Genomic DNA, 22,109 nt, shown 5'->3' with positions numbered 1-22,109 from the left:
GAGCTCTTCAGCTCAAGGCTAGCACTCTACCACTTGAGCCACAGTGCCACTTCTGGTTTTCTGGTGGTTCATTGGAAATAGGAGTCTCACAGACTTTCTGCCTAGGCTGGCTTTGAACCACAATCCTCAGATCTCAGCCTCCTGAGTAGCTAGGATGACAGGCATGAGCCAGCAGCACCTGGCTAAATGTTTTCTTTTTCCAGCCCTTTTCTCTCTTTTTCTGGAGTTGTTATTAGCCAAGAAGTTCTGGAGTTGCTGCTGGAAAACAGAGCAAACTGGGGAGTAGTGATGTGGATCTTAAAGGATACTGTAGAGCTGGGTGCAGTGGTACATACCTGTAGTCCCAGCTATTCCAGAGTTAGAAATAGGAGGAGCATGATTTGGGGAGAAAAAAGTAAGATCCTATCTCAAACAAAGTTTAAAGAGCTGGAAGTGGAGCTACAGCTCAAGTGTTCAAGCACCAGCCTCAAGCAAGACAAGCCAAATGAGAGCCTGAAGCCCTGGGTTCAAGCTCCAGTACTAGTGTGTACCCACACACGCACACACATTTATTATAATCAAGTGAACAAATGAACGGGGTTCACTCTATTTCTCTATGCACAAATACCATGCACTGATGGCATTTCCAGTGATAATTACATGAAGGCCGGGCTATGGCTCAATGGAAGAGCACCTGCCTAGCCTACGTGAGATCCTGGGTTCAATCTCTCAGTTTAGCAAAAAAGAGAAAAGAAAAGAATAATGGTAAAGGGGCCTCTTCAAAGTTGACCCCAATTTCCTTGGGGTGGACAGAGTCAGCATCATCCTGTTGTGTGGTAGCTCCCTCTTGAACAAAATCCCCATTTCCAGATTCATCTTCCTTCCCTTCCTTCCTTCCTTCTTTCCTCCCAACCTCCCTCCCTCCGTCCATCCATCCTTCCCTCCCTGACTCCCTCCCTCCCTTCTTTGCTTGAACTCAGGGCCTAGATGCTGTCCCTGACTTCTACCACTTGAGCCACAGCTCCATGTCTGGCTTTTGGGTGGTTCATTGGAGATAAGAGTCTCACAGACTTTCCTGCTAGAGCAGGCTTCCAACCTTGATCCTCAGATCTCAGCCTCCTGAGTAGCTAGGCTTCAAATTAATTTTTCAGTGCAGTTCACCACATAGGGCTCATTTTGGGTCCTGCACTATTTAAATTACTCCAACAAAAAGAGAATTAGTGGGGCTGGGAATATGGCCTAGTGGCAAGAGTGCTTGACTCATATACATGAAGCCCTGGGTTTGATTCCCCAGCACCACATATATAGAAAACGGCCAGAAGTGGTGCGGTGGCTCAAGTGGCAGAGTGCTAGCCTTGAGCAAAAAGAAGCCAAGGACAGTGCTTGGGCCCTGAGTCCAAGGCCCAGGACTGGCAAAGAGAGAGAGAGAGAGAGAGAGAGAGAGAGAGAGAGAGAGAGAGAGAGAGAGAGAGAGAGAGAGAGAGACTAGTGAGCTGGGTGCTGGTGGCTCACTCCTAGTAACTCAGGAAGCTGAGATCTGAGGATCACGGTTCAAAGCCAGCCTGGGCAGTAAAGTCTATGAGATTCTTATCTCCACTAAACTACCCCCCAAAAAATCAGAGGTGGAGCTGGGGCTTACGTGGTAGAGCACTAGCCTTGTGCACAAAAGTGAAGGGACAGCAGTACCCAGGCCTAGAGTTCAAACCCCCAGACAGGAAAAAGAAAAGAAAAAAAAGAGAAGTAGTGGACATTGCATTAAAGGCACGCACCCCAATAAACAACCCAGCCCTCACACCCAGCCCCTCGATTCCCTGAGAGGCTGGATTGCAAGATAAGTGGAGATTCACTTCCTCTTTAGTTGGCACTGAGGAGGCACCAGGCAGAGAGGTACCCAGGCACGCCAGGGTAAGTGCCCGCCGCATTCATGCCTCGCCACCCGGCACAGAGCGCATTCTGCTAGGGTGTGTGAGTTAGGAAAAATATCCTGACTTTCAAGAAATTTTCAAGGAGAGGTTCTTTGTCCTTGTCCTGGTCCTGTGGCTTTCTTTGTCTTGAAAGTCTGCTAGCTGGGCATCTGGCCTGTGGTCGCTTTTCCATTTCTGTGTGGGTGGCATGTTGTGGGGTGCTTTGAGTGTCTGCTAAAAATGATCAAGTTTTAAGAGGAAAGGTCTAGTGTCTAGCACGGTGGCTCACGCTTGTCATCCTAAGCCCCTCAGGAGGCTGAGATCTGAGGAACACGGTTTGAAACCAGCCCAGACAGGGAAGTTCATGAGACTCTTATCTCCACGGAGCCAGCAAAAAGCTGAAAGTGGATCTGTGGCCCAAATGGTAGGGCACTAGCCTTGAGTGGAAAAGCTCAGAGATAGTGCCCAGGCCCAACACACACACACACACACACACACACACACACACACACACACACACCATGAAATACCTATAGCAAACCATTGATGTAAATGCAGGGCTGTAACAGAATACGCAGAGCTCAGAAGAGTGGGCTGTGCATCATCTCATACTTCCTCCCTCCCTCCCTCCTTCCTCTTTCCTTCCCTTCCTCCTTCCTCCTTTCCTTTCTTCCCACTCACCTCATGTGACTCCCAAATGGAAGGAAAGAGGATTGTGAGAGAGGCATGGAGTGAGCATGAGGGAACCTCAGCCCCAAGACTGTCCCAGGGCCAGGGGAAAGCGTGAGCCAAGGTCCTGGGGCACCCCCTCTGGGGCCGTCCCTGAAACTTCTCTGAGTTTTCTGCCCTGGGCTGGGTCAGGGGCTCATCATGTCCAAGAGCCTGACTTCCAGCCTGCCTGGCCTGCTTCTTCCTGGTCTCCAGGACCAGGGGCAGATGCAGCCAGTTCCCCGGTCAGCGGGGATCATGGTGAAGGAAGCCACCATGGCCCCGAAGCCTGGACAGGGCAGGGTCTGCCCTGGAGTTTGTTCTGAGGCAGCTTACAGGTCTGTAGCAGGTGGAGGCCTTGGGTCCTGGCCTTCTGATGCCGGGCTGGGGTGCGTGCCCTTCAGGGCAAGGCTCCCTGTGGACAGACGTGCTGATGTTTTCCGGGCACGAGTCCACAGGTTGTTGTCCTTCTCCACATCAGGGACAATTGGTGACTCCTCTCAGGCATCAGCCAGGCAGGAGAGGCTGTCCATGTTTCTGAGAGCGAGTTCTGCACCCTGCAAGTGTTCAAAGGCTTCCAGCATGTGGGATATACCAAGAGTCTTCCTCCAGCCAGTGCCCTGGGCCTCCTCAGGCTGACTCAACAGATTGTCAGAGCATGTTGTCTTTGTTTAATACACCCTGGATATTTTATCTCTCTCTCTCTGTGTGTGTGTGTGTGTGTGTGTGTGTGTGTGTGTGTGTGTGTGTCCTGGGGCTTGAACTCAGGGCCCAGGTGGTGTTCCGTAGCTTTTTGCTCAAGGCTGGTGCTCTACCACTTGAGACATAGCTCCACTTCCAGCTTTTGCTGGTTACTTGGAGAGAAGCATCTCTTGGAATCTCCTATTTTGGTTAGATTCGAACCACAGCCCTCAGATCTCAACCTTCTGGGCAGCTAGGATTCCAGGGTGTGAGCCTCAAGTGTCCAGCCTGGAAATGCGATTGTAACCCCCAGATTCCATTGGCACTACCTTGGGGGGGGGGTGGAGAGAGAGAGAGAGATTGAGGGAGGGAGGGAGGGAGGAAGGGAGAGAGAGAGGGAGGAAGGGAGGGAGGAGAGAGAAGGGAGGGGGAGAGAGTTTGAAAACTAGAATTATACCCATCAAGTAAACACTTGCCACAGTGTTGGGGTGGTGGTTGTTTAAGATCTTTGTGGGGTTGGAGGCATGGCTCAGGTGGTAGAGTGCTAGCCTGTGAGCAAAAGCATCGGATACTGAGTTTGAGTCCTAGTCATGGACAAAATTTAAAAAACCTTTGAAAGGTACCTTTACAATGGCATGGACTGCTTCTGTTATTTTGTCCTTCAGATGTGAATTATTTTAATAGACAGGACCTTCATTTGGTTCAGAATGCAAAGCAGGTGGTCGAAGGTGAAGTTTTTCTACCCACTCGTGTTTTCCCAGCCTCTCATGTTTAAAGGCAAACGGCCTCCTGAGTTCCTTGGGCTTGTTGACATTATGAAAATCCCAACTGGCTGGGCGTAGAATGATAGTGCCTTTCCCCGGCTCGGGCCTGTGCAAGGCTGGGGTGCTGGGTGGCACCCGAGACTCACAGCTCACAACACCCCCCCCCCCCAGAGGCAGAGGCCATGGCTCCAGGTGGAGAGGCACGAGTCCTAAAGCTGTGGCCGCAAGCCAGGAGTGTAGTGCCTCTGGGCTTCTGTCACCAGTGGCTCCAGCCTTTGTAAACCTTGGCTTCTCATGCAGTGCGAGGCAGCCCAGGGAGTCCCCATGAGTGTCGCCCGCTTGCGGGTGGGGGGTGGGGGGGTGGGGGGTTGGGGGGGTGGGGGTGAGGGGGGCAGGACCCTCAGCTCTGACAACAGCCATGTGGTGGCTCTCGAGTCAAGGGCTTGGGAGCCTCCTGGAACTCTTCCACTGACTGGGTTCCCACAGTTGCTCCTCTCCAGCATTTTATACCCTTTGTCTTCGCTCCCAATTCTGCTCTCTTCGCCCAATCACTTCCTGGTTCTCTCCTGCCACTCTCATGCCATGAGCACTTCAGGACGGTGCTTCTGGGATCACTGGCTATATAGCTGGGAGGGGCAGAGGAAGGAAGGAAGGAAGGAAGGAAGGAAGGAAGGAAGGAAGGAAGGAAGGAAGGAAGGAAGGAAGGAAGGAAGGAAGGAAGGAAGGAAGGGAGAGAGGGAGGGATGGAGGGAGGGAGAGAGGGAGGGAGGGAGGGAGGGAGGGAGGGAGGGAGGGAGGGAGGGAGGGAGGGAGGGAGGGAGGGAGGGAAGGAAGGAAAGAAGGACTTGTTTATCATTTGCTGACTGGCAGCCTTGCTTCCAAGGAGTTATTGGAGGAGATTAAAGGGTTTGTACTGGACACCTGGCTTCTAAATAGTGTCTCCATCCATGTTCTGTTTTGTTTCATCTTGCCAGGTCCGCTGGAGAGAGCCTGTCGCCTTTGTGTCCCGGTGTCTCTGAGGGATGGGAAGCTGGTGCCTGCTCTTGGGTGAGTGAAACACAAGATTCAAACCTCGGTCCTCAGATCTCAGCCTCCTGAGTAGCTAGGATTCCAGGCGTGAGCCACCAGCACCCGGCTCATCAGAAATGTTTCCTACTTCCGTTAGTCCTTGTGTTTTGCTGTCCTTCCCCCTTCCCTTTTTCTCCTTCCCTCCCCCATCTTTAGAGTCCATGTATGAGAGAGAATATTCAGTTCTTGTCAGTATGGGGCTGGCTTATTTCACTTAACATGGTGATTTCCAGTTCCTCAATGTTCTTGTAAATGACATGCTTTCCTTTTTTCTTTTTGACTAAATAATGTTCCATTTTTCCTGTAAACCACAAAGTCATTTATTGAGCTGGTCATGGGCATCTCATCTCCTGGAACTGGGTTGTTGTGAATAAGGGCATAATACACCTGTGTGCACAGAGAGATGAATTGCATTCTTCTTTTTTTTAATATATGCCTACGAAGTGGTCTGGTCAGATCATGGGAAAAAATATTTTAATTTTTTGAGGAACTTCCACAGTAATTTCCATAGTGGGCAGCAGACTTCCATTCCCACCGAGGGTGAATTAGGTTCTCTACCCCTCCTCCCACATCTCACTCATGTGACTTCTTATTTTCTTGATGGTGGCCATTCTGTCTGAGGTGAAATGGAATTGCAAGGTTGCTTTGATTTGCATTTCTTTCACAGTTAAGAATGTTGGTATTGCTGGATGCTTGAGTATTTTCAGATTTCAGGTGTGTGTGTATGTGTGTGTGAGTGATCTCTATACTGCCTTCCATAGTGATTGCACTAATAATGGGATTCCTTCCCTTTTACCCCCTACCCCCATGTCCCCACCAGCATTTGTTGTAGCTCATCTTCTTGATGCTGTCCAAGCTTACTGGGGTGAGGTGGAATCTCAGTGTTGTTTTGAGTTGCATTTAATTTATGGCCAGGGATTTTGAGTAGTTTTCTCATGTGTCTATTTGCTGTTTGAGAAGTCTAGTTCCTTTACCCATTTGTTAATTGGGAATTATTGATTCTTTGGGGGTTTAGTTTCTTGAGCTCCTTGTATATTCTGGATATTAGGTCCTTGTACTATGTGCAGCTGGCAAATATATATACTCTCCTCTCATTTTGTAGGGCTGTCTTTATAGCTTTGTAACTATGTCTTTCACTGTACAGAAACTTTGGAGCTTGGTGCAATCCCATTTGTTGATTCTCCAATTTGCTGAGCACATTAGATGATAACCTTGTTTTGTATCCCATAAAATATATTGTTAAAATGAGTTTCACTGTTTTAAATTTTATTTATTTATTTATTTATTTATTTATTTATTTATTTATTTATTTATTTGCCAGTCCTGGGGCTTGGACTCAGGGCCTGAGCACTGTCCCTGGCTTCTTCCCGCTCAAGGCTAGCACTCTGCCACTTGAGCCACAGCGCCACTTCTGGCCATTTTCTAGATATGTGGTGCTGGGGAATTGAACCCAGGGCCTCATGTATATGAGACAAGCACTCTTGCCACTAGGCCATATCCCCAGCCCTTTAATTTTCATTTTATATGTGTATGTGTATGTGTGTGTGTGTGTGTGTGTTGTGTGTGTGTGTCTGTGCACACACACCAATCCTAGGGCTTGAACTCAGGACCTGGGTAATGTGCCTGAGCTTTTGTGCCCAATGCTAGTACTCTACAACTTGAGCCACAGCTCCACTTCTGGTTTTCTGGTGGTTCATCAGAGGTAAGAGTCTCAGGACTTTTCTGCCCAGGCTGGCTTTGAACTGTGATCCTCAGCTCTCAACCTCCTGAGTAGCTAGAATGACAGGCATGAGCCACTGGAACTCAGCTCTTATTTGCTTTCCTTCCTTCCTTCCTTCCTTCCTTCCTTCCTTCCTTCCTTCCTTCCTTCTTTCCTTCCTTCCTTCCTTCCTTCCTTCCTTTCTTCCTTCCTTCCTTTCTTTCTTTCTTTCTTTCTTTCTTTCTTTCTTTCTTTCTTTCTTTCTTTCTTTCTTTCCTTCCTTCCTTCTTTCTTTCTTTCCTTCCTTCCTTTTTGTAAAATGTGGCTACTAGGAAATGTTCAGTGACTCAGCAGCTTGCATTCTATTTCATTGGTGAATGTGAGGTTACAGGCCTGGATGGGCAGCCACCGTGGAATATCAAGAGGAGACTGACAGCCTGGCTTTGGGGGCTAGCTTTTGGGGGACCCACCATGTGAGCTGGTGGATTTTCAGAAATCGGAACACATACCTGTAGTCAGACCTATCTCTGGTGCACCACGAGGACACAACCCACTCCTAGTGTGCACAGCCTGCCCAGGGACTCTATGAGGAAACTGGAAAGTGTGCCAATAGTTCTTATCTTAGTAAGAAGAAAGAAAGAAGCCCGTAGCTCGCCCAGGGGAGCCCCAGGGGAGCCCCATGTGACCACTTCCTCCTCTTCGTCTTTTCCCCCAGCCCTGGGCTTCTTGTTGGCTTTGTCGGGAGGGGAAGCGGCCAGTTCTGAAGGTGAGTTCATCTGCTCATGGGTAAGCGCCAAGGGAAAGGAAGTGGGGAGCTAGGATCTGGGGGTGGGGGCTGGGGAAAGGAAGAATGTCTTTGGATGGTGTTCTGTGTGCTCCATCCTCACCATCCATCACCAGCACCATCATTTTATCACCAGCACCAATGCCACTTGCAAGTGGTTAGGCTGGTGGGCTACCGCTTGTGCCCTATGCCTCCACTGCTGGCTTTGTGGTGGTTTGTTCAAGGTCAGAGCCTCTAGGACTTTCCTGCCTGGGCTCATCTTGAACCACAGATCCTCCGATCTCAGATCTCCCAAGTAGCTAGGATGAGCAGGCATGGGCCACGGGTCCCCGGCTCTCAAGGATCATTTTTTGGACAAATGAATAAGCAAATGAATGAATGAATGGATCCTGTGTTCTGTGCAGCTTCCTGTCCCCGCTGCCACGTACATGCCGTTTGCCACAATGCCACCCACTGCATCTGTGAGAAGGGGTTCCAGCCCATACCCAGGCAGGGCCCCTTCATCCAGCCCCACGAGGAGTGCGAAGGTAAGGCTGTCGCAGCAGAAGCAGCCATCATGGCATGCGTACACATGTGCGTGCGTGTGTGTGTGTGTGTGTGTGTGTCACACCCCAGAGGACCCAGAGGGGCTCAGAAGATACCTCAAGAGGTACTGCGAGGGCTGGGACTATGGCTTAGTGGTGGAGTGCTTGCCCAGTGTGCATGAAGTGGTGCAGTGATTAGCCAGGTATATCTTTTTTTTTTCTTTCCAGTCCTTAGGCTTGAACTCAGGGCTTGGATTCTGTCCCTGAGCTTCTTTTGCTCAAGGCTAGCACTCTACCACATGAGTCACCACACTACTCCGGCTTTTTCTGAATAGTTTATTGGAGATAAGAGTCTCACAGACTTTCCTGTCCAAGTTGGCTTTGAACCACAATCTTCAGATCTCAGCCTCCGGAGTAGCTAGGTTTGCAAGCATGAGTCACTGGCTAGCTAAGCCAGGTATGTTTGTCTCAGTGTTTGGATAGAAAGGGGAAGCATGTGGTATCAGCCCAGAGCAAATTCTGTCTGTGGATTTCCTTTCTTGAACCTCAATTCCTGCCCATTAACTGCTAAACCAAGAGAGACTCAGCACAGATTGTGTGACCAGGACATAAGGGCTGTGGTCCTTCTGTGTCTTGAGATATATTTTCTTGTTTTACTATACTACCAATGGCTGGAAGTTGGTTTCCTGCTTTTTTTTGTTTCATTTTGATTTTGTGCCTATCCTAGGGCTTCAACTCAGGGCCTAGGTGCTGTCTCTGAACTTTTGTGCTCAAGGCTGGCACTCGACCACTTGAGCCACAGCACCAGAGCCTACTTCTTGGTGGTTCATTGGAGATAAGAGTCTCATGGACTTTCCTGTCTGGGCTGACTTTGAACCATGATCCTCAGATCTCAGCCTCCTGAGTAGCTAGGATGACAGGTGTGAGCCACTGGCACCCGACAAGCTTCACACGTGGGATAAGCCTCGTTGGGCCATCAGAACTCTGTGAAGAAGAGGAAATGGCATTGTCCTTTAAGATGACACGTAGCTGTTCTCTTGCCCGTCAGACATCAATGAGTGCCAGATGCAGCCATGCAAGAAACAAGCGTACTGCAAGAACAAGGTCGGGAGCTTCCTCTGCAGCTGTGTGATGGCTTTCCCTTTGTTCCGCTGGGTGGCCGGCATCATTGACATAGAAGACCCACAGTGTTACAGTAAGAATATACAGAAACTCTTCCCACACTAAGTAAAAGGGGAGGGTAGGAGGCATGGACTCTGGTGGAGAAACTCCTTTGGGCCTGCTGACATAATCGATTTGAGTTCTCCTAAAAAATAAGAATGATAAATCTTGAGAGAGAGGGGGAGGGTGGTAAAGCCAGGAGTTGACGGCTCACCTCTATAGTCCTAGCTACTCAGGAGGCTGAGATCTGAGGATCACAGTTCAAAGCCAACCTGGGCAAGAAAGTCCAGGAGACTCTTATTTCCAATTAATTACCAGAAAACTGGGAGTGGCACTGTGGCTCAAAGTAGTAGAGTGCTAGCCTGCTAACACGAAGAGCTCAGGGACTGTGCCCAGACCCAGAGTTCGAGCCCCAGGATGGGCACAAACATAAAAGAGGGTAGGGGACCATGGCATGCGACAGCAGCACCAACTTCAAGCCAGAGTAAGAGAGCAGAGCTCCAGCCGAGCCTGCATCCCTCATGGCTGTCTTGTCCTCAGTCTCTCCCAGGATTAGCCCGTCTACATCAAACCACTTGGCCATTCCCAGCTCTGCACAGACACCTGATCAACGTATGGCTCCAGTGCAAGTCACTTTTTTTTGTTGTTGTTTTGGTGTGTGTGTGTGTGTGTGTGTGTGTGTGTGTGTGTGTGTCGGTCTTGGGGCTTGCATTCAAGGCTTGGACGCTGTCCCTGAACTTTTCTGCTTAAGGCTCTACCACTTGAGCCACAGCTGCACTTCTGGCTTTTCTGTAGTTCATTGGAGATAAGAGTCTCACAGACTTTCCTGCCCAGGCTGGCTTTGAACTGCAGTCCTCCAGCTCTCAGGCCTCTGAGTAGCTAGGATGACAAGCGTGAGCTGCCCGTGCCTGGCTCGGGATTCAGCTTCTTGCAAGCAAGTGCATGGGAGCCCAGGGTGCACTGCTGGCGGTTCAGGAGGGCTAGTCTCCATTTCCTAGGGCTGTGAGCGGCTCTGGTTCGCTGAATGTCACACAGAGCTGGGAATGGCCAGAGGGCTTGAAGGAGAAGCTTCAGGGTTGTATGAACCACTGAATCACAGACTCACACCTTGTCCCCTCTGTAGACTCACAGTCCCCAGGCCACAGTGAAAGGGAAGCTGGCCGACAGCAGGGTGAGTACCAAGAACCAGGGCCCTGGGTAGCAATCCCAGATCCCTGGACTATTTCACCAGCTCCTGAATCCCAGCTGCCCTGGGGCTCAGGAAGGCGGCTGGCAGGGAAAGAGGGTCTGTGAGGCCATGATCAGGTCAAGATGAGTCCTTGCAAGGTGAGAGCAGAGCCAAGCCCGGGGGCTCCTGCCTGTGACCCTAGCTACTCAGCAGGCCAAGATCTGGAGGGTCACGGTTCAAAGCCAATTTGGGAAGAACAGTCCAAAAGACGCAGATCTCCAAAATAACCAGCAAAGAGCCTGGATGGAGGTATGGCTCAAGTGGTAGAGTGCCAACCTAACATGTAGGCCTTGTGTTCAAATCCCAGTTACACACACACACACACACACACACACACACACAGTAGGCCTTACATCCAATATAATCAGTAACATGATTTTTTTTTTTAAGGGGGAGAGTTAGGATGCATAGACACACAGGGAAGGTGGCAGGAGAGGCTGGGGCTCTAAGGCCGCAAACCAAAGAATGTCCAAGATCTCTGTCTCGGCCCACAGATTTCCCCATTAGACAGTCATTTACCACAGTTTGCTTTGCGGGGCCTTGCCTGCCGCCCCCGGTGTGCTGGGCCTCTCTTGTGAGCAGCAAGGATGTTCACATTCTTTAGGAGGAACAGCAACTGCAAAACTTCCTTATCTTCCTCTTTTTATTTTTTGTTTTGTGCCAGTAATGGGGCTTGAACTCAGGGCCTGGGCATCCTTTCCACTCAAGGCTGTCACTCTATCCCTTACGTTTTTGGCTTTTTGCTGGTCAATTGGAGATAGGTGTTTTATCTATTTCCCTGCCCCCGGGTTGGCTTCAAACCATGATACTCAGATCTCCACTACCTTACTAGCTGAGATCATAATGGATTACCAGTTCCTGTTCCAGTTTGGCTACCTTCCTTCCTTCCTTCCTTCCTTCCTTCCTTCCTTCCTTCCTTCCTTCCTTCCTTCTTCCCTCTTTCCCTCCCTCCTTCCTCCCTCCTTTCCTCCTTCCCTTCCTCCCTTCTTTCTTTCTTTCCTGATCCTGGTTCTGGGGCTCAAACTCAGGGCCTGGACGCTGTCCCTGAACCTCTCAGTGCTCAAGGCTAGTGCTCTACCACTTGAGCCACAGCGCCACTTTCAGCTTTCTGGTGGTTTGTTGGAGATAAGAGTCTCATGGACTTTCCTGTCCAGGTTAGCTTTGAACCACAGTCCTCAGATCTCAGCTTCCTGAGTAGCATGGTTACAGGTGTGAGCCACTGGCACTGGGCATTTTGGACTTCTGAGAGGGATTTAGCTTGGACTACAGGAGCCTCGGGGATGGCTCTGACCTGAGAGCCACCGGAAGGATGGATGTGTTTTTCCCCACGTCTCATGTAATGGCTTCTTTCTTCCCTAGAAGACAAGGGCATGGAGACAGGAGGAACAGGAGTGCCTCCGGGGAATATTTGGGTGAGTGGGGTAAAGTTCCACCCTGGAACACTTGGGGTGGGGCTGACCTCACTGCATTATTTTCACATGATACTAGTTCTCACTCGGGGAAAATTTTGCCTCTGTCCCAGGAAGCAGTGGCCAATATCTAGGTTTTACTGTCTAAACTGGTGAGGTGGCAGCTGGGCACCCAGGCCGTGCTCAAGCTCCACAAATGGCTAAAAAATAAAAAGTCTTATGGGCTTTGAAGCTCGATCCTCAGGTCTCAGCCTCCTGAGTCACTCGGGTGGCAGCTGTGGGTCACTGTGCCCGATCTTATTCTGTCTTTACTAAGTTTCCATGAGAGTTCACCTAATTGTTTTTGTATCTTTGAAAGAGAGTTATGAGTGAACATGGAAACAGAAAAGACTTTGCAAGAAATGTCACCCAGATGCTTCGGCATGTGGAGTTCTTCATCTGGAATCAAACTTCTGATTCTCCAACCAAAGGAGAATATCCACAGCTTGACATAGGTAAGAAAAGCCAAGCAGACTCCTTCCGGCAACAACAAGGGCTCTGGGCCTGGCATCCTCCAGGGCTTTGATGAGATCTCCCTGCTCCTGAACAGCAAACGCATCCATCTGGACATGTGGGCTCTTCAACAGATGGTTAGCAGCCTTCCTCCCACTGTGCCAACAATGCATGTGCTGCTGGCTGCTAGTAGCTCCCACCTGTAACCCCAGCTACTCAGGAGGCTGAGATCTGAGGATCACGGTTCAAACCCAGCCGGGCAGGAAAGTCAGTGAGATGCTTATTGTCAATGAACCACCAGAAAACCAGAGTGGCGCTGTGGCTCAAGTGGTAGAGTGCTAGCCTTGAGCACAAAAGTTGCAGGGACAGCATTCAGGCTCTGAGTTCAAGCCCCAGGACCAACACACACACACACACACACACACACACACACACGCACACGCACACACGCACACGCACACACGCACACACGCACACACTGAGCAAATCAACTTACAGGTTCATAGGGACAGAGGTTTCAGCTCACAGTCACAAGATGGGCTGTCAAAGCAAAACCTGTGTGACCCACTTCCTCCAACGAGCCCCTTACCTTCTGGTTTTACCACCTCCCAATATCGCCATCGCATTATGAACCCCCATGGATTGATTTATCCACTGGTGAGGTCAGAGCCCCTCCCCAGCCAATCACCCTTCAGCAGCGCCACCAGCTAGAGCCACGCCTTCAATACCCAAATGGGCAATTTGGGTTAAGGAGAAATTGGAATAAAACAGCTCTCTCATTTCCACTCTCAGTTGGTGTGCTAGCAAGAGCAAGAATGTGGTCCCAAAAGGGTTTTATTTGTTTTGTTTTGTGCCAGTACTGGGGCTTGAACTCAGGGCCTCAGTACTACCTGAGCTTTTTTTTTCCCACTCAAGGCTGGTGTTCTACCACTTGAGCCACAGCTCCATTTCTGGGTTTTTGCTGGTTCATTGGAGAGAAATCACAGGTTTGTCTGCCTGCACTGGCTTTGAATTGGGATCCTCCAATCTCATCCTCTGAATAGCTAAGATTGCAGGTGTGGGCCACCCATGCACAGTATAAATAAAGCAGGCAGTCCTTTTTATTTTGTTATTTTTTGGTCAGGTGTGGGCTTGAACTCAGGGCCTGGGCGCTGTCCCTGGGCTTTTGTGCTCAAGGCTAGCTCTCTACCACTTAAGCCAAAGCTCCACTTCTGGTTTTCTGGTAGTTAATTGGAGATAATAGCCTTATCTTGCTGCCCAGGCTGGCTTTGAACTTTGATCTGCAGATCTCAGCCTCCTGAGTAGCTAGGATGACAGGTGTGAGCCACGGGCACCTGGAAGAATGCAGTTCTCTAACAAGTTTTATTAGCTGTGAGAGGCAAGGCCAGTGGCCAGCGCTCACTGTCGGGCTGTCCCCAGTCTATGAAACCAGGAGGTGCAACCAGAAGACGGTCCTGGTGGCTGGACAGAACACGATGGCCATCAACTGTGCCAGCGCCCTCCCGGGATCCGGAAGGGGAGGTAAGGGCAGCGGGACAGACACCCTGGGTGCCTCCCCAGTGGCTGGGCCCTCGGGTGGGACTCCTTGGGTTAGAGAGACTCTCCATGGTGGAGGAAATGGAGGAATTTCTCTTGACCCCTAACCGGGCAAAGTGGGAGATGAACTCGGGGGATTGGGGTGAGAAGTGAGTTCTTTCCAGCCCCGACAGAGGGTAGAAAAGGGCTGGGGCCTGCCCTGCTTCCCGGGGATGCTCTGGGAGGCAAGGCTCTCCGGGGGAATGGCCTGTGAAATTCTTATTTCCAACTACTCAGCAAAAAGCCAGAGTGGAGCTGTGGCCCAGCCTTGAGTGGAACAGCTTAGGGACGGTTCCCAGGCCTTGAGTTCAAGCTCCAGGACTGATACATTTAGAATAACAACAATAACAACAAGAAGACAGTAAATCTCTTAGAGCCAGGAGGCCATCTCATACCTATCCATGCTTCAGCGGCTGTGCAGACTCGGCCAGGGCGCCATGCTAATGAGGGAGTGTGACCGTGCTAATAAAACCTTATTTGCAAAGACAGGTGGCAGGCTGCAATGGTCACCCATCCTGTCAGTGGCCACTCAGGCTTCACTCCCCCGCCTTAACTCTTTAAGAAACATCTAGACCATGTAAGAGTGCTCCAGACCCTTTTTATTTGGCCTCCTGCTTTGCTCCTCCTGGATAGAAACACATTAAAAAAAAAAAAAAAAAAAAAGCCTGACCCTCAGCGTAGTTGAGGAAAGGCCGGGACGAGCGGATCTGCATGGAGAGAGAGAGGGACATGCCTGCTCTAAGGACTCCAGACTCCCGACTCTCGGTGGTGAGCTGTCGCCCCTGCTGTGAGCTGCACACTGGGAGAAAGCAAGGGAATGCTTCCAAAAGTGATTTTGGAAAGAGGATCCAAGGATAAAACTCATGGTAAAGAACAGAGCACAAGGTAGAGCCCGGCACCCAAATGGCTGCCATTCACCCCAGAGCACGACGCTGCACTTCATGCCTGTGTCTTCACGAAAATGGTGTGGGCGGATGGAGAGGAGAGAAAGCTACTCCGGGAGGGAGAGAGGTGATGAGAGAAAGGAGGGACCAGGAGAGGGAGAGGGAGATGAGAAAGGAGGGAGGGAAAGAAAGAAGAGGAGGGATGGAGAAAAGATAATTAAAGGGAGTGAGTTGCCCTCCCCCCTCGAATCAGGTCGCCCTGAAGTGAGCCGGAGCTGGAAAGGGGGGGAAGCGTGCAATTTCCTTAGTGACAGGTGCACGTAGGCAGGTGTGCGTGTGAGTGCTTGCGTGAAGATGTGCATGTGCCGATGTGGGTGTGTGAATGTGGGTGTATGTAGGCATATGCATGGGTGTGCATTGGTGTGTGTGCATGCACATGCATGTGTGTCTGTGTGCATCTGTATGCATGTATAAGTGTGTCCATGTGTCATGTGTGTTATGTGTGCATATGTGTGAGCCTATATGTGCATGTCTGAATGTATGTATGTGTTTACATGCATTTGTGCAAATGTATATGCATGTGTGCCCATGTGTCCCTGTGTCTGTCTATGTAGGTGTGTGAAATGTGTGCACAGATGTGTGAATGTGTGTGCGTGTATGTGTGTGAGTGTTTAAGACCTATTGATGTGCATATCTTTCCCATACACCATTCATAACACATGCAGCATTATATAGATCGCACACACACAGCAGGTCCTGTCCGCACACTGCCTGTCGTTCACCCTGTGCACCGCTCCAGGGCACAGCGGCTGGGTAACCGCAGCCCCGCCCCTTCCCCTGTGCTGCGTTCTCAGGTGCCCGCACCGTGGCTCTCATCACTTACCAGACTCTTGGGAACCTTCTGAACGAATCCTTCTTCCATCGCAGAAGAGGAATGCGGGGAGTCAGGCTAAACTCCCAGGTCGTGACTGGCACTCTTGGCCCAGAAGGCAAAGCTGGCCTGTCCGACCCCGCGCTCCTGACCTTACAACATACTCAGGTGAGCAGGACGAGGGGCGGGTCCTGAGCAGTGAGTGACAGGTGTCACCAGCTACCACCAGAATCCAGCTGGGAGCACTCATCAGTAAAACAGCTGAGAAGAAATGCCGAAGCACCCAACAACGCATCCCACACTGGAAACCAGAGTGTTGGTGAGGCTGAGCAAAAGAGAGAATGCTTGGAAACTATTAGAATTGAGAAGTTGCCCGGGGCTGGTCATCACACCTGTCATCCTAGCTACTTAGGAGGCTGAGATCTGAGGATCTTGGTTCAAAACCAGCCAAGGCAGGAAAGTCCATGAGACTCTTACCACCAATGAACCATCAGAAAACTGGAAGTGGCACTATGGCTCAAAGTGGTAGAGTGCTAGCCTTGAGAAAAAAGCTCAGGGGCAGCATCCAGGCCCCTGAGTTCAAGCCCCGTGATCAAAAAAAATAAAAATAAAAAATAAATAAAAAAGAAGGAAGGGCTGGAATGTAGCATAGTGGTAGAGTGCTTGCACCACATACACAGAAAAAGCCAGAAGTGATGCTGTGGCTCAAGCGGTAGAGCACTAGTCTTAGGCAAAAAGAAGCCAGGGACAGTGCTCAGGCCCTGAGTTCAAGGCCCAGGACTGGCAAAAAAAAAAAAAAGGAGAACAAAAGAGGAAAAAAAGAGAATAAAGAAGGAACTCCCTCCTACCTCTCCCACCCCTGTATGTGTAGTGAGGTGACACTTCCTCACCATGGCTCTCCCACGCTGGTCTCTACCTCGGAACCTCGATGAAGTCATAACCTCAGAAGGCTGCCTCTTTGCAGTATGGCACCCTGAGGAGGAAGCACCTGTGTGTGTCCTGGCAAGGGTCAGAGGAGGGGGGCAGCTGGTCCACAGAAGGCTGCTCCCCAGTGAGAAGCAATGAGTCCTACACCACGTGCCAGTGCTCCCACCTGTCCAGCTTTGCTGTCCTCATGGCGCTGGCCCCCAAGGTACCAAGACGCATGGGTCCCTGAGCGCACCTTACACACATTTTAGGGAAATACTTTTTGTGGGTGTGCCAGTCCTGGGGCTTGAACTCAGGGCCTAGGGTGTTTGTGTGATCTCTGAGCTCTTTTGCTCAAGGCTGATGCTCTACCACCTGAGCCTCAGCTCCACTTCCAGCTTTTTGTTGGTTCATGGAGATAAGAGTCTCAGGGACTTTCCTGCCTGGGCTGGTTTTGAACTGTGATGCTCGGATCTCAGCCTCCTGAGCAGCTGGGATGACAGGCGTAGCCACCAACGCCCAGATTAGAAAAAGATGACTCTTCAGGAGTCACCTGGTGGTAACCGCAGGACATGGCAGTAGAAGGCGAGGGACGTGAAGTGGGGGGAAGCCCGAGGCCAGGTGGAGGGTGTTACCCAGGCAGCCGCTGGGCGCAGGAGCTGGGGCGTCTCTCCCTTATGTGGTGATGCCGTCCAGAGGCCGGTTCATTCCATCGAAGAATTAAAAGGCAAGAGAATGTCTGAGAGCGAAAGGAAAATATACCCTCTCTAGGCCCACTGAGAAAGAAGTCCCATGGGGTCTCGTGGAGGGCGAGGATGGCACAGCCCACCCCCACTCCTGGGCTCGGCACTGATTGCTCCACGGCTTGTGCATGTGCCGCCTCCGCTCTTCCCATTGGTGAAGAGGGCACCCGAGGCATGATGGGAAGAAGAATCATTTGAATAGGAACCCAAAGCACCATGGGAACAAGAAACATCATGATGGGATGCAGGTTACCAGCCATGTGCTCTGTCCACCATCTCATCCTCATGTACCTAGCAGTTCCCGTGTGGGAGTCAGTGTAGAGCTCACGCCTCAGAGTTGTCACATCTAAGAGGTGAAGAACTGGGTATCCCTTCCACCACTGGAGACCAGCTAGGTATGGTGGCTATGCCCCTCATGGGTGCTAGTTGGCCTGACACTGTAAACACTGGTGGAAGGGGTTTGTGCCAAAGGAGGCTTTGTATATTGGCTAGTGAGCCTGACAGTTTGTGGCAGGGCTAAGATACAAAAGGAGCAAGGATTGGAATGGCTTGTTGGGGGGTTGCTAGTGGCTCAGGAGGCTGAGGTCTGAGGATGGCAGTTCAAAGCCAGCCTGGGCAGCAAGGTCTGAGACTCTTATCTCCAGAGAACCACCAGAAAACTGGAAGTGGTTCTGTGGCTCAAGTGGTAGACCGATAAGAAAGAATTCCAGTCTTCAGGGGGATTTTGTTGCAATGCAGAGCTGGGAGCTACCCTGCCCGTGTTCTCTGGTGGCTTGCAGGCAGATGCCGCCCTGTCTGTGATCACCTACGTGGGGCTGAGCCTGTCGCTGCTATGTCTGCTCCTGGCGGCCTTCACCTTCCTCCTGTGCCGGCCCATCCACAACACCAGCACCACACTCCACCTGCAGCTCTCGCTCTGCCTCTTCCTGGCGCACCTGCTCTTCCTCACAGGCATCAACAGAACTGAGCCGGAGGTGAGCGGTGTCATCCAGGGATCTTGTTGCCTATCAAAAGAGAGGCGTAGGAGAGAGAGAGAAAGAGAGAGAGAGAGAGAGAGAGAGAGAGAGAGAGAGAGAGAGAGAGAGAGAGAGAGAGAGAGAGACCAAGCCACATCTTCAGATCTCCTCCTGCAGAATGAGACCCCATTTTCTTCTTTCTTTCTTTTTTTTTTTTTTTTTTTTTTTTTTTTTGGCCAGTCCTGGGCCTTGGACTCAGGGCCTGAGCACCGTCCCTGGCTTCTTCCCGCTCAAGGCTAGCACTCTGCCACTTGAGCCACAGCGCCGCTTCTGGCCGTTTTCTGTATATGTGGTGCTGGGGAATCGAACCCAGGGCCTCGTGTATCCGAGGCAGGCATTCTTGCCACTAGGCCATATCCCCAGCCCCCCTTTTTTTAAAATAATAATTACTTATTGTCAAAGTGATGTACAGAGGGGTTACAGTTTCATAGTAAGGCCATGAGTACTTTTCTTGTACTCTTTGTTACCTCCTCCTCATTCCCCCCTCCCCCTCCCTCTTTCCCTCTCCCCCCATGAGTTGTTCAGTTGGTTTACACCAAATGGTTTTGCAAGGATTGCTTTGGAGTCATTTGTCTTTTTATCCTTTGTCTCTCAATTTTTATATTCCCTTTCACTTCCCTAGTTCTAATACCAGTATATACAGTATTCAGCGTACTCAGATGAGATACAGTGATAGTGCAGGGACAACCACAGGAAGGGGATACAAGAGCATCATCAACAATAGAAGCTACGGTTTCACATGCATGTTGAAAGTAATTACAACAGTGACATAACACTCGTTTCCATAACATGGAGTTCATTTCACTTACCATTATCTTATGTGTTCATAAGGGCATAGCTATTGGACTCTTGTGATCCTCTGCTGTGACTACCCTAAACCTGTGCTAATTATTCCCTATGAAGGAAACCATAGAGTCCATGTTTCTTTGGGTCTGGCTCACTTCACTTAGTATAATTTTTTTCCAAGTTCTTCCATTTCCTTATGAATGGGGCAATGTCATTCTTTCTGATAGAGGCATAAAATTCCATTCTGTTTATGTACCACATTTTCCTGATCCATTTGAGACCCCATTTTCTGAGTGTCCACTGAATCACTGGATGTCCAAGAGGTGGAATTACTCCAGGTTAACATTGGCTGTTGAAACAAATAAGCTCCCAGTGTATCAAAGGCTTAGCACAACCTTCATTTGCTGTAGATGAGTCAAGGGTGAGCAAACAGATTGAAAAGCTGTCCATCCCCCACTTCCAGGCCGAAGGGGGCTCTTCCAGGGCTCTCTTGTAAGGGAAATGGGCAAAAAGAGCACTGCAGAGAACCTTTAGAAAGGCTTAGGTTTCTATGGGATGCACATACCACGTCAGCTCGTGTGTGTGTGTGTGTGTGTGTGTGTGTGTGTGTGTGCACATGCACATGTGCCCTGGTAATGGGGCTTGAACTCAAGGCCTGGGTGCTGTACCTGAGCTTTTTTTTTCTTTTCAAAGTTGATACTCTACCTCTTGAGCCATGGGTCCACTTCTGGCTTTTTGAGATAAGAATCTCAGGTTTTCCTGCCTAAGCTGGCTGCCAACTGTGATCCTCAGATCTCAGCCTCTTGAGTAGCTGGGATGACAGGTGTGATCCATGGGCACCTACCTTACCTCAACTTCTGAGAGGAAGTAGGACTTAGGACTCTTATACTTGGTCAGTGCAACCATCGTGTATTTGTGAGCTTCTCCAGTGAGATTTACTCCATGTCACTTCTGGCTGCTGTGTTCATGGGGAAAGCAAATTCCAATGGCTGACAGATGTTGTCAGAGATTCCTCTTGGCAAAGAGACACAGGGGTTGGAGGTTACCCATCCAAGCTAACCTCTAAGCAAGATGCCATGAAGATGTTGAGAGCCAGGCACCAGTGGCTCAGGCCTGTCATCCTAGCTACTCAGGAGGCTGAGATCTGAGGATTGGTTCATAGCCAACCTGGGCAAGAAAGTCTGTGACTACTCTTATCTCCAATGAATCACTAGAAAACCAGAAGTGAAGCTATGGCTCAAAGTGGTAGAGTGCTAGCCTTGAACTGAAGAGCTCAGGAACAGCACCACCTAGGCCCTGAGTTCAAGCCCCACGACCAACGAAAATAAGAAGAAGAAGATAGTGAGATCTGGTCCGCATGTGCCCCCCCGCCCAACTCTCAGCTCTTCTCTCCCTTCTAGATGCTGTGCGCCATGATTGCAGGGGTGTTACACTACCTCTACTTGGCTGCCTTCATGTGGATGCTTCTAGAAGGCCTCCACCTCTTCCTCACCGTCAGGAACCTTAAGGTGGCCAACTACACCACCACTGGCAGATACAAGAAGAGGTTCATGTTCCCTCTGGGCTACGGAATCCCAGCTGCCATTGTGGCTGTGTCTGCAGCAGTCGGACCCAAGAACTATGGAACCTTTACCCAGTGAGCATCACGGTTGGGGTCGGGGGGCGGGGAAGGTCTTTACCCAGTGAGCATCATGGGGCAGGGGGGTAGAAATGAATTCCAGTAGTCTTACCTGCAGTGACACCAAAATGATTTTGTTTTTGCCAGTCCTGGGGCTTGAACTCAGAGCCTGAGCACTGTCCCTGGCTTCTTTTGCTCGAGGCTAGCACTCTGCCACTTGAGCCACAGTGCCACTTCTGGCTTTTTCTATTTATGTGGTGCTGAGGAATTGAACCCAGGGTTTCATGCATGCTAGGCATGCACTTTTACCACTAGGCCATACTCCCAGCCCCGCAAAATGATTTTGTTTTGTTGTGTTGTATTGTTTTCTTTTGTTTCTGCTGGGCCTGGGTGCTGTCCCTTACCTTTGTCTGCTCAAGGCTGGTGCTCTACCACTTGAGCCACACCTCCATTTCTGGCTTTGTGATGATTAACTGGAAATAAGAGTTTCATGATCTTTCCTGTCTAGGCTGGCTTTGAACTCCGATCCTCAGATGTCAGCCTCTTGAGTAGCTAGGATGACAGGCATGGGCCGCAGGAGCGCAGTTTAAACCACTGTTCCCACTCCCTCATCCTAGCACTTGTTGCAAGTATTCCGCACATCTCACCTCTTTGCCAGGATCCATCTGCCCTCCAGACTCCCAGACGTGACCTCATTCCATCTTCCCTACAAGTTCTATGCCAGGAAAGCCACACAGGTCAGCTGAAAGAACTCAGAAATGGAAGCGAGTAGAGAGACAGTCCATGTGCACGGGCAGACAGAATCAAGCTTGTAAACTTGATCCCAGCTTCTTCTACAGCATTGATGCAGCCCCAATTTTTAAAACAAATTCCCAGAAAAGCTATGTCTGAGATATATGCAGAAAAGACCGAGAGTAGCCAACATGAGCTTGAAAAGGAAGAAAAACCTCACCAGACTGACCATAACCTGAGTCGTTGTTAAGATTTAGTCTGTGGGGGCTGGGAATATGGCCTAGTGGTAAAAGTGCTTGTCTTGTATACATGATGCCCTGGGTTCAATTCCTCAGTACCACATATGTAGAAAAGCCAGAGGTGGCGCTGTGGCTCAAGTGGCAGAGTGCTAGCCTTGAGCAAAAAGAGGCCATGGACAGTGCTCAGGCCCTGAGTTCAAGCCCCATTACTGGCAAAAAAAAAAAAAAAAAGGTTTAGTCTGTGATAGCTACAGTAATCATTGGGTCTTTCTGCCACACTGGCGCCACTTCATTCTTGGGGAGCCCAAGACACAGAGCAGAAGAAACCCGAGCTAACA

General features: G+C 50.2%; 1 protein-coding gene across 1 annotated transcript in view; it reads left to right on the top strand.

The window, feature by feature from the left end:
- The first annotated feature begins 2,753 nt into the window (after window positions 1-2,753).
- LOC125347631 (adhesion G protein-coupled receptor E4-like) overlaps window positions 2,754-22,109 on the top strand; it is a 33,199-nt gene continuing 13,843 nt past the window's right edge. The window contains exons 1-12 of the mRNA XM_048340623.1: window positions 2,754-2,940; window positions 7,519-7,569; window positions 7,992-8,114; window positions 9,160-9,306; window positions 9,813-9,884; window positions 11,860-11,912; window positions 12,268-12,403; window positions 13,821-13,922; window positions 15,715-15,899; window positions 16,696-16,863; window positions 18,160-18,354; window positions 20,583-20,818. Coding sequence (XP_048196580.1) covers window positions 2,754-2,940; window positions 7,519-7,569; window positions 7,992-8,114; window positions 9,160-9,306; window positions 9,813-9,884; window positions 11,860-11,912; window positions 12,268-12,403; window positions 13,821-13,922; window positions 15,715-15,899; window positions 16,696-16,863; window positions 18,160-18,354; window positions 20,583-20,818 — 1,655 coding nt within the window. The remainder of the gene's footprint in view (window positions 2,941-7,518; window positions 7,570-7,991; window positions 8,115-9,159; window positions 9,307-9,812; window positions 9,885-11,859; window positions 11,913-12,267; window positions 12,404-13,820; window positions 13,923-15,714; window positions 15,900-16,695; window positions 16,864-18,159; window positions 18,355-20,582; window positions 20,819-22,109) is intronic.

This window comes from Perognathus longimembris, chromosome 3, assembly GCF_023159225.1.
Source record: "Perognathus longimembris pacificus isolate PPM17 chromosome 3, ASM2315922v1, whole genome shotgun sequence".
NCBI classification, from domain to species: Eukaryota; Metazoa; Chordata; class Mammalia; order Rodentia; family Heteromyidae; genus Perognathus; species Perognathus longimembris.
This window is presented reverse-complemented; position numbering and strand designations above follow the sequence as displayed.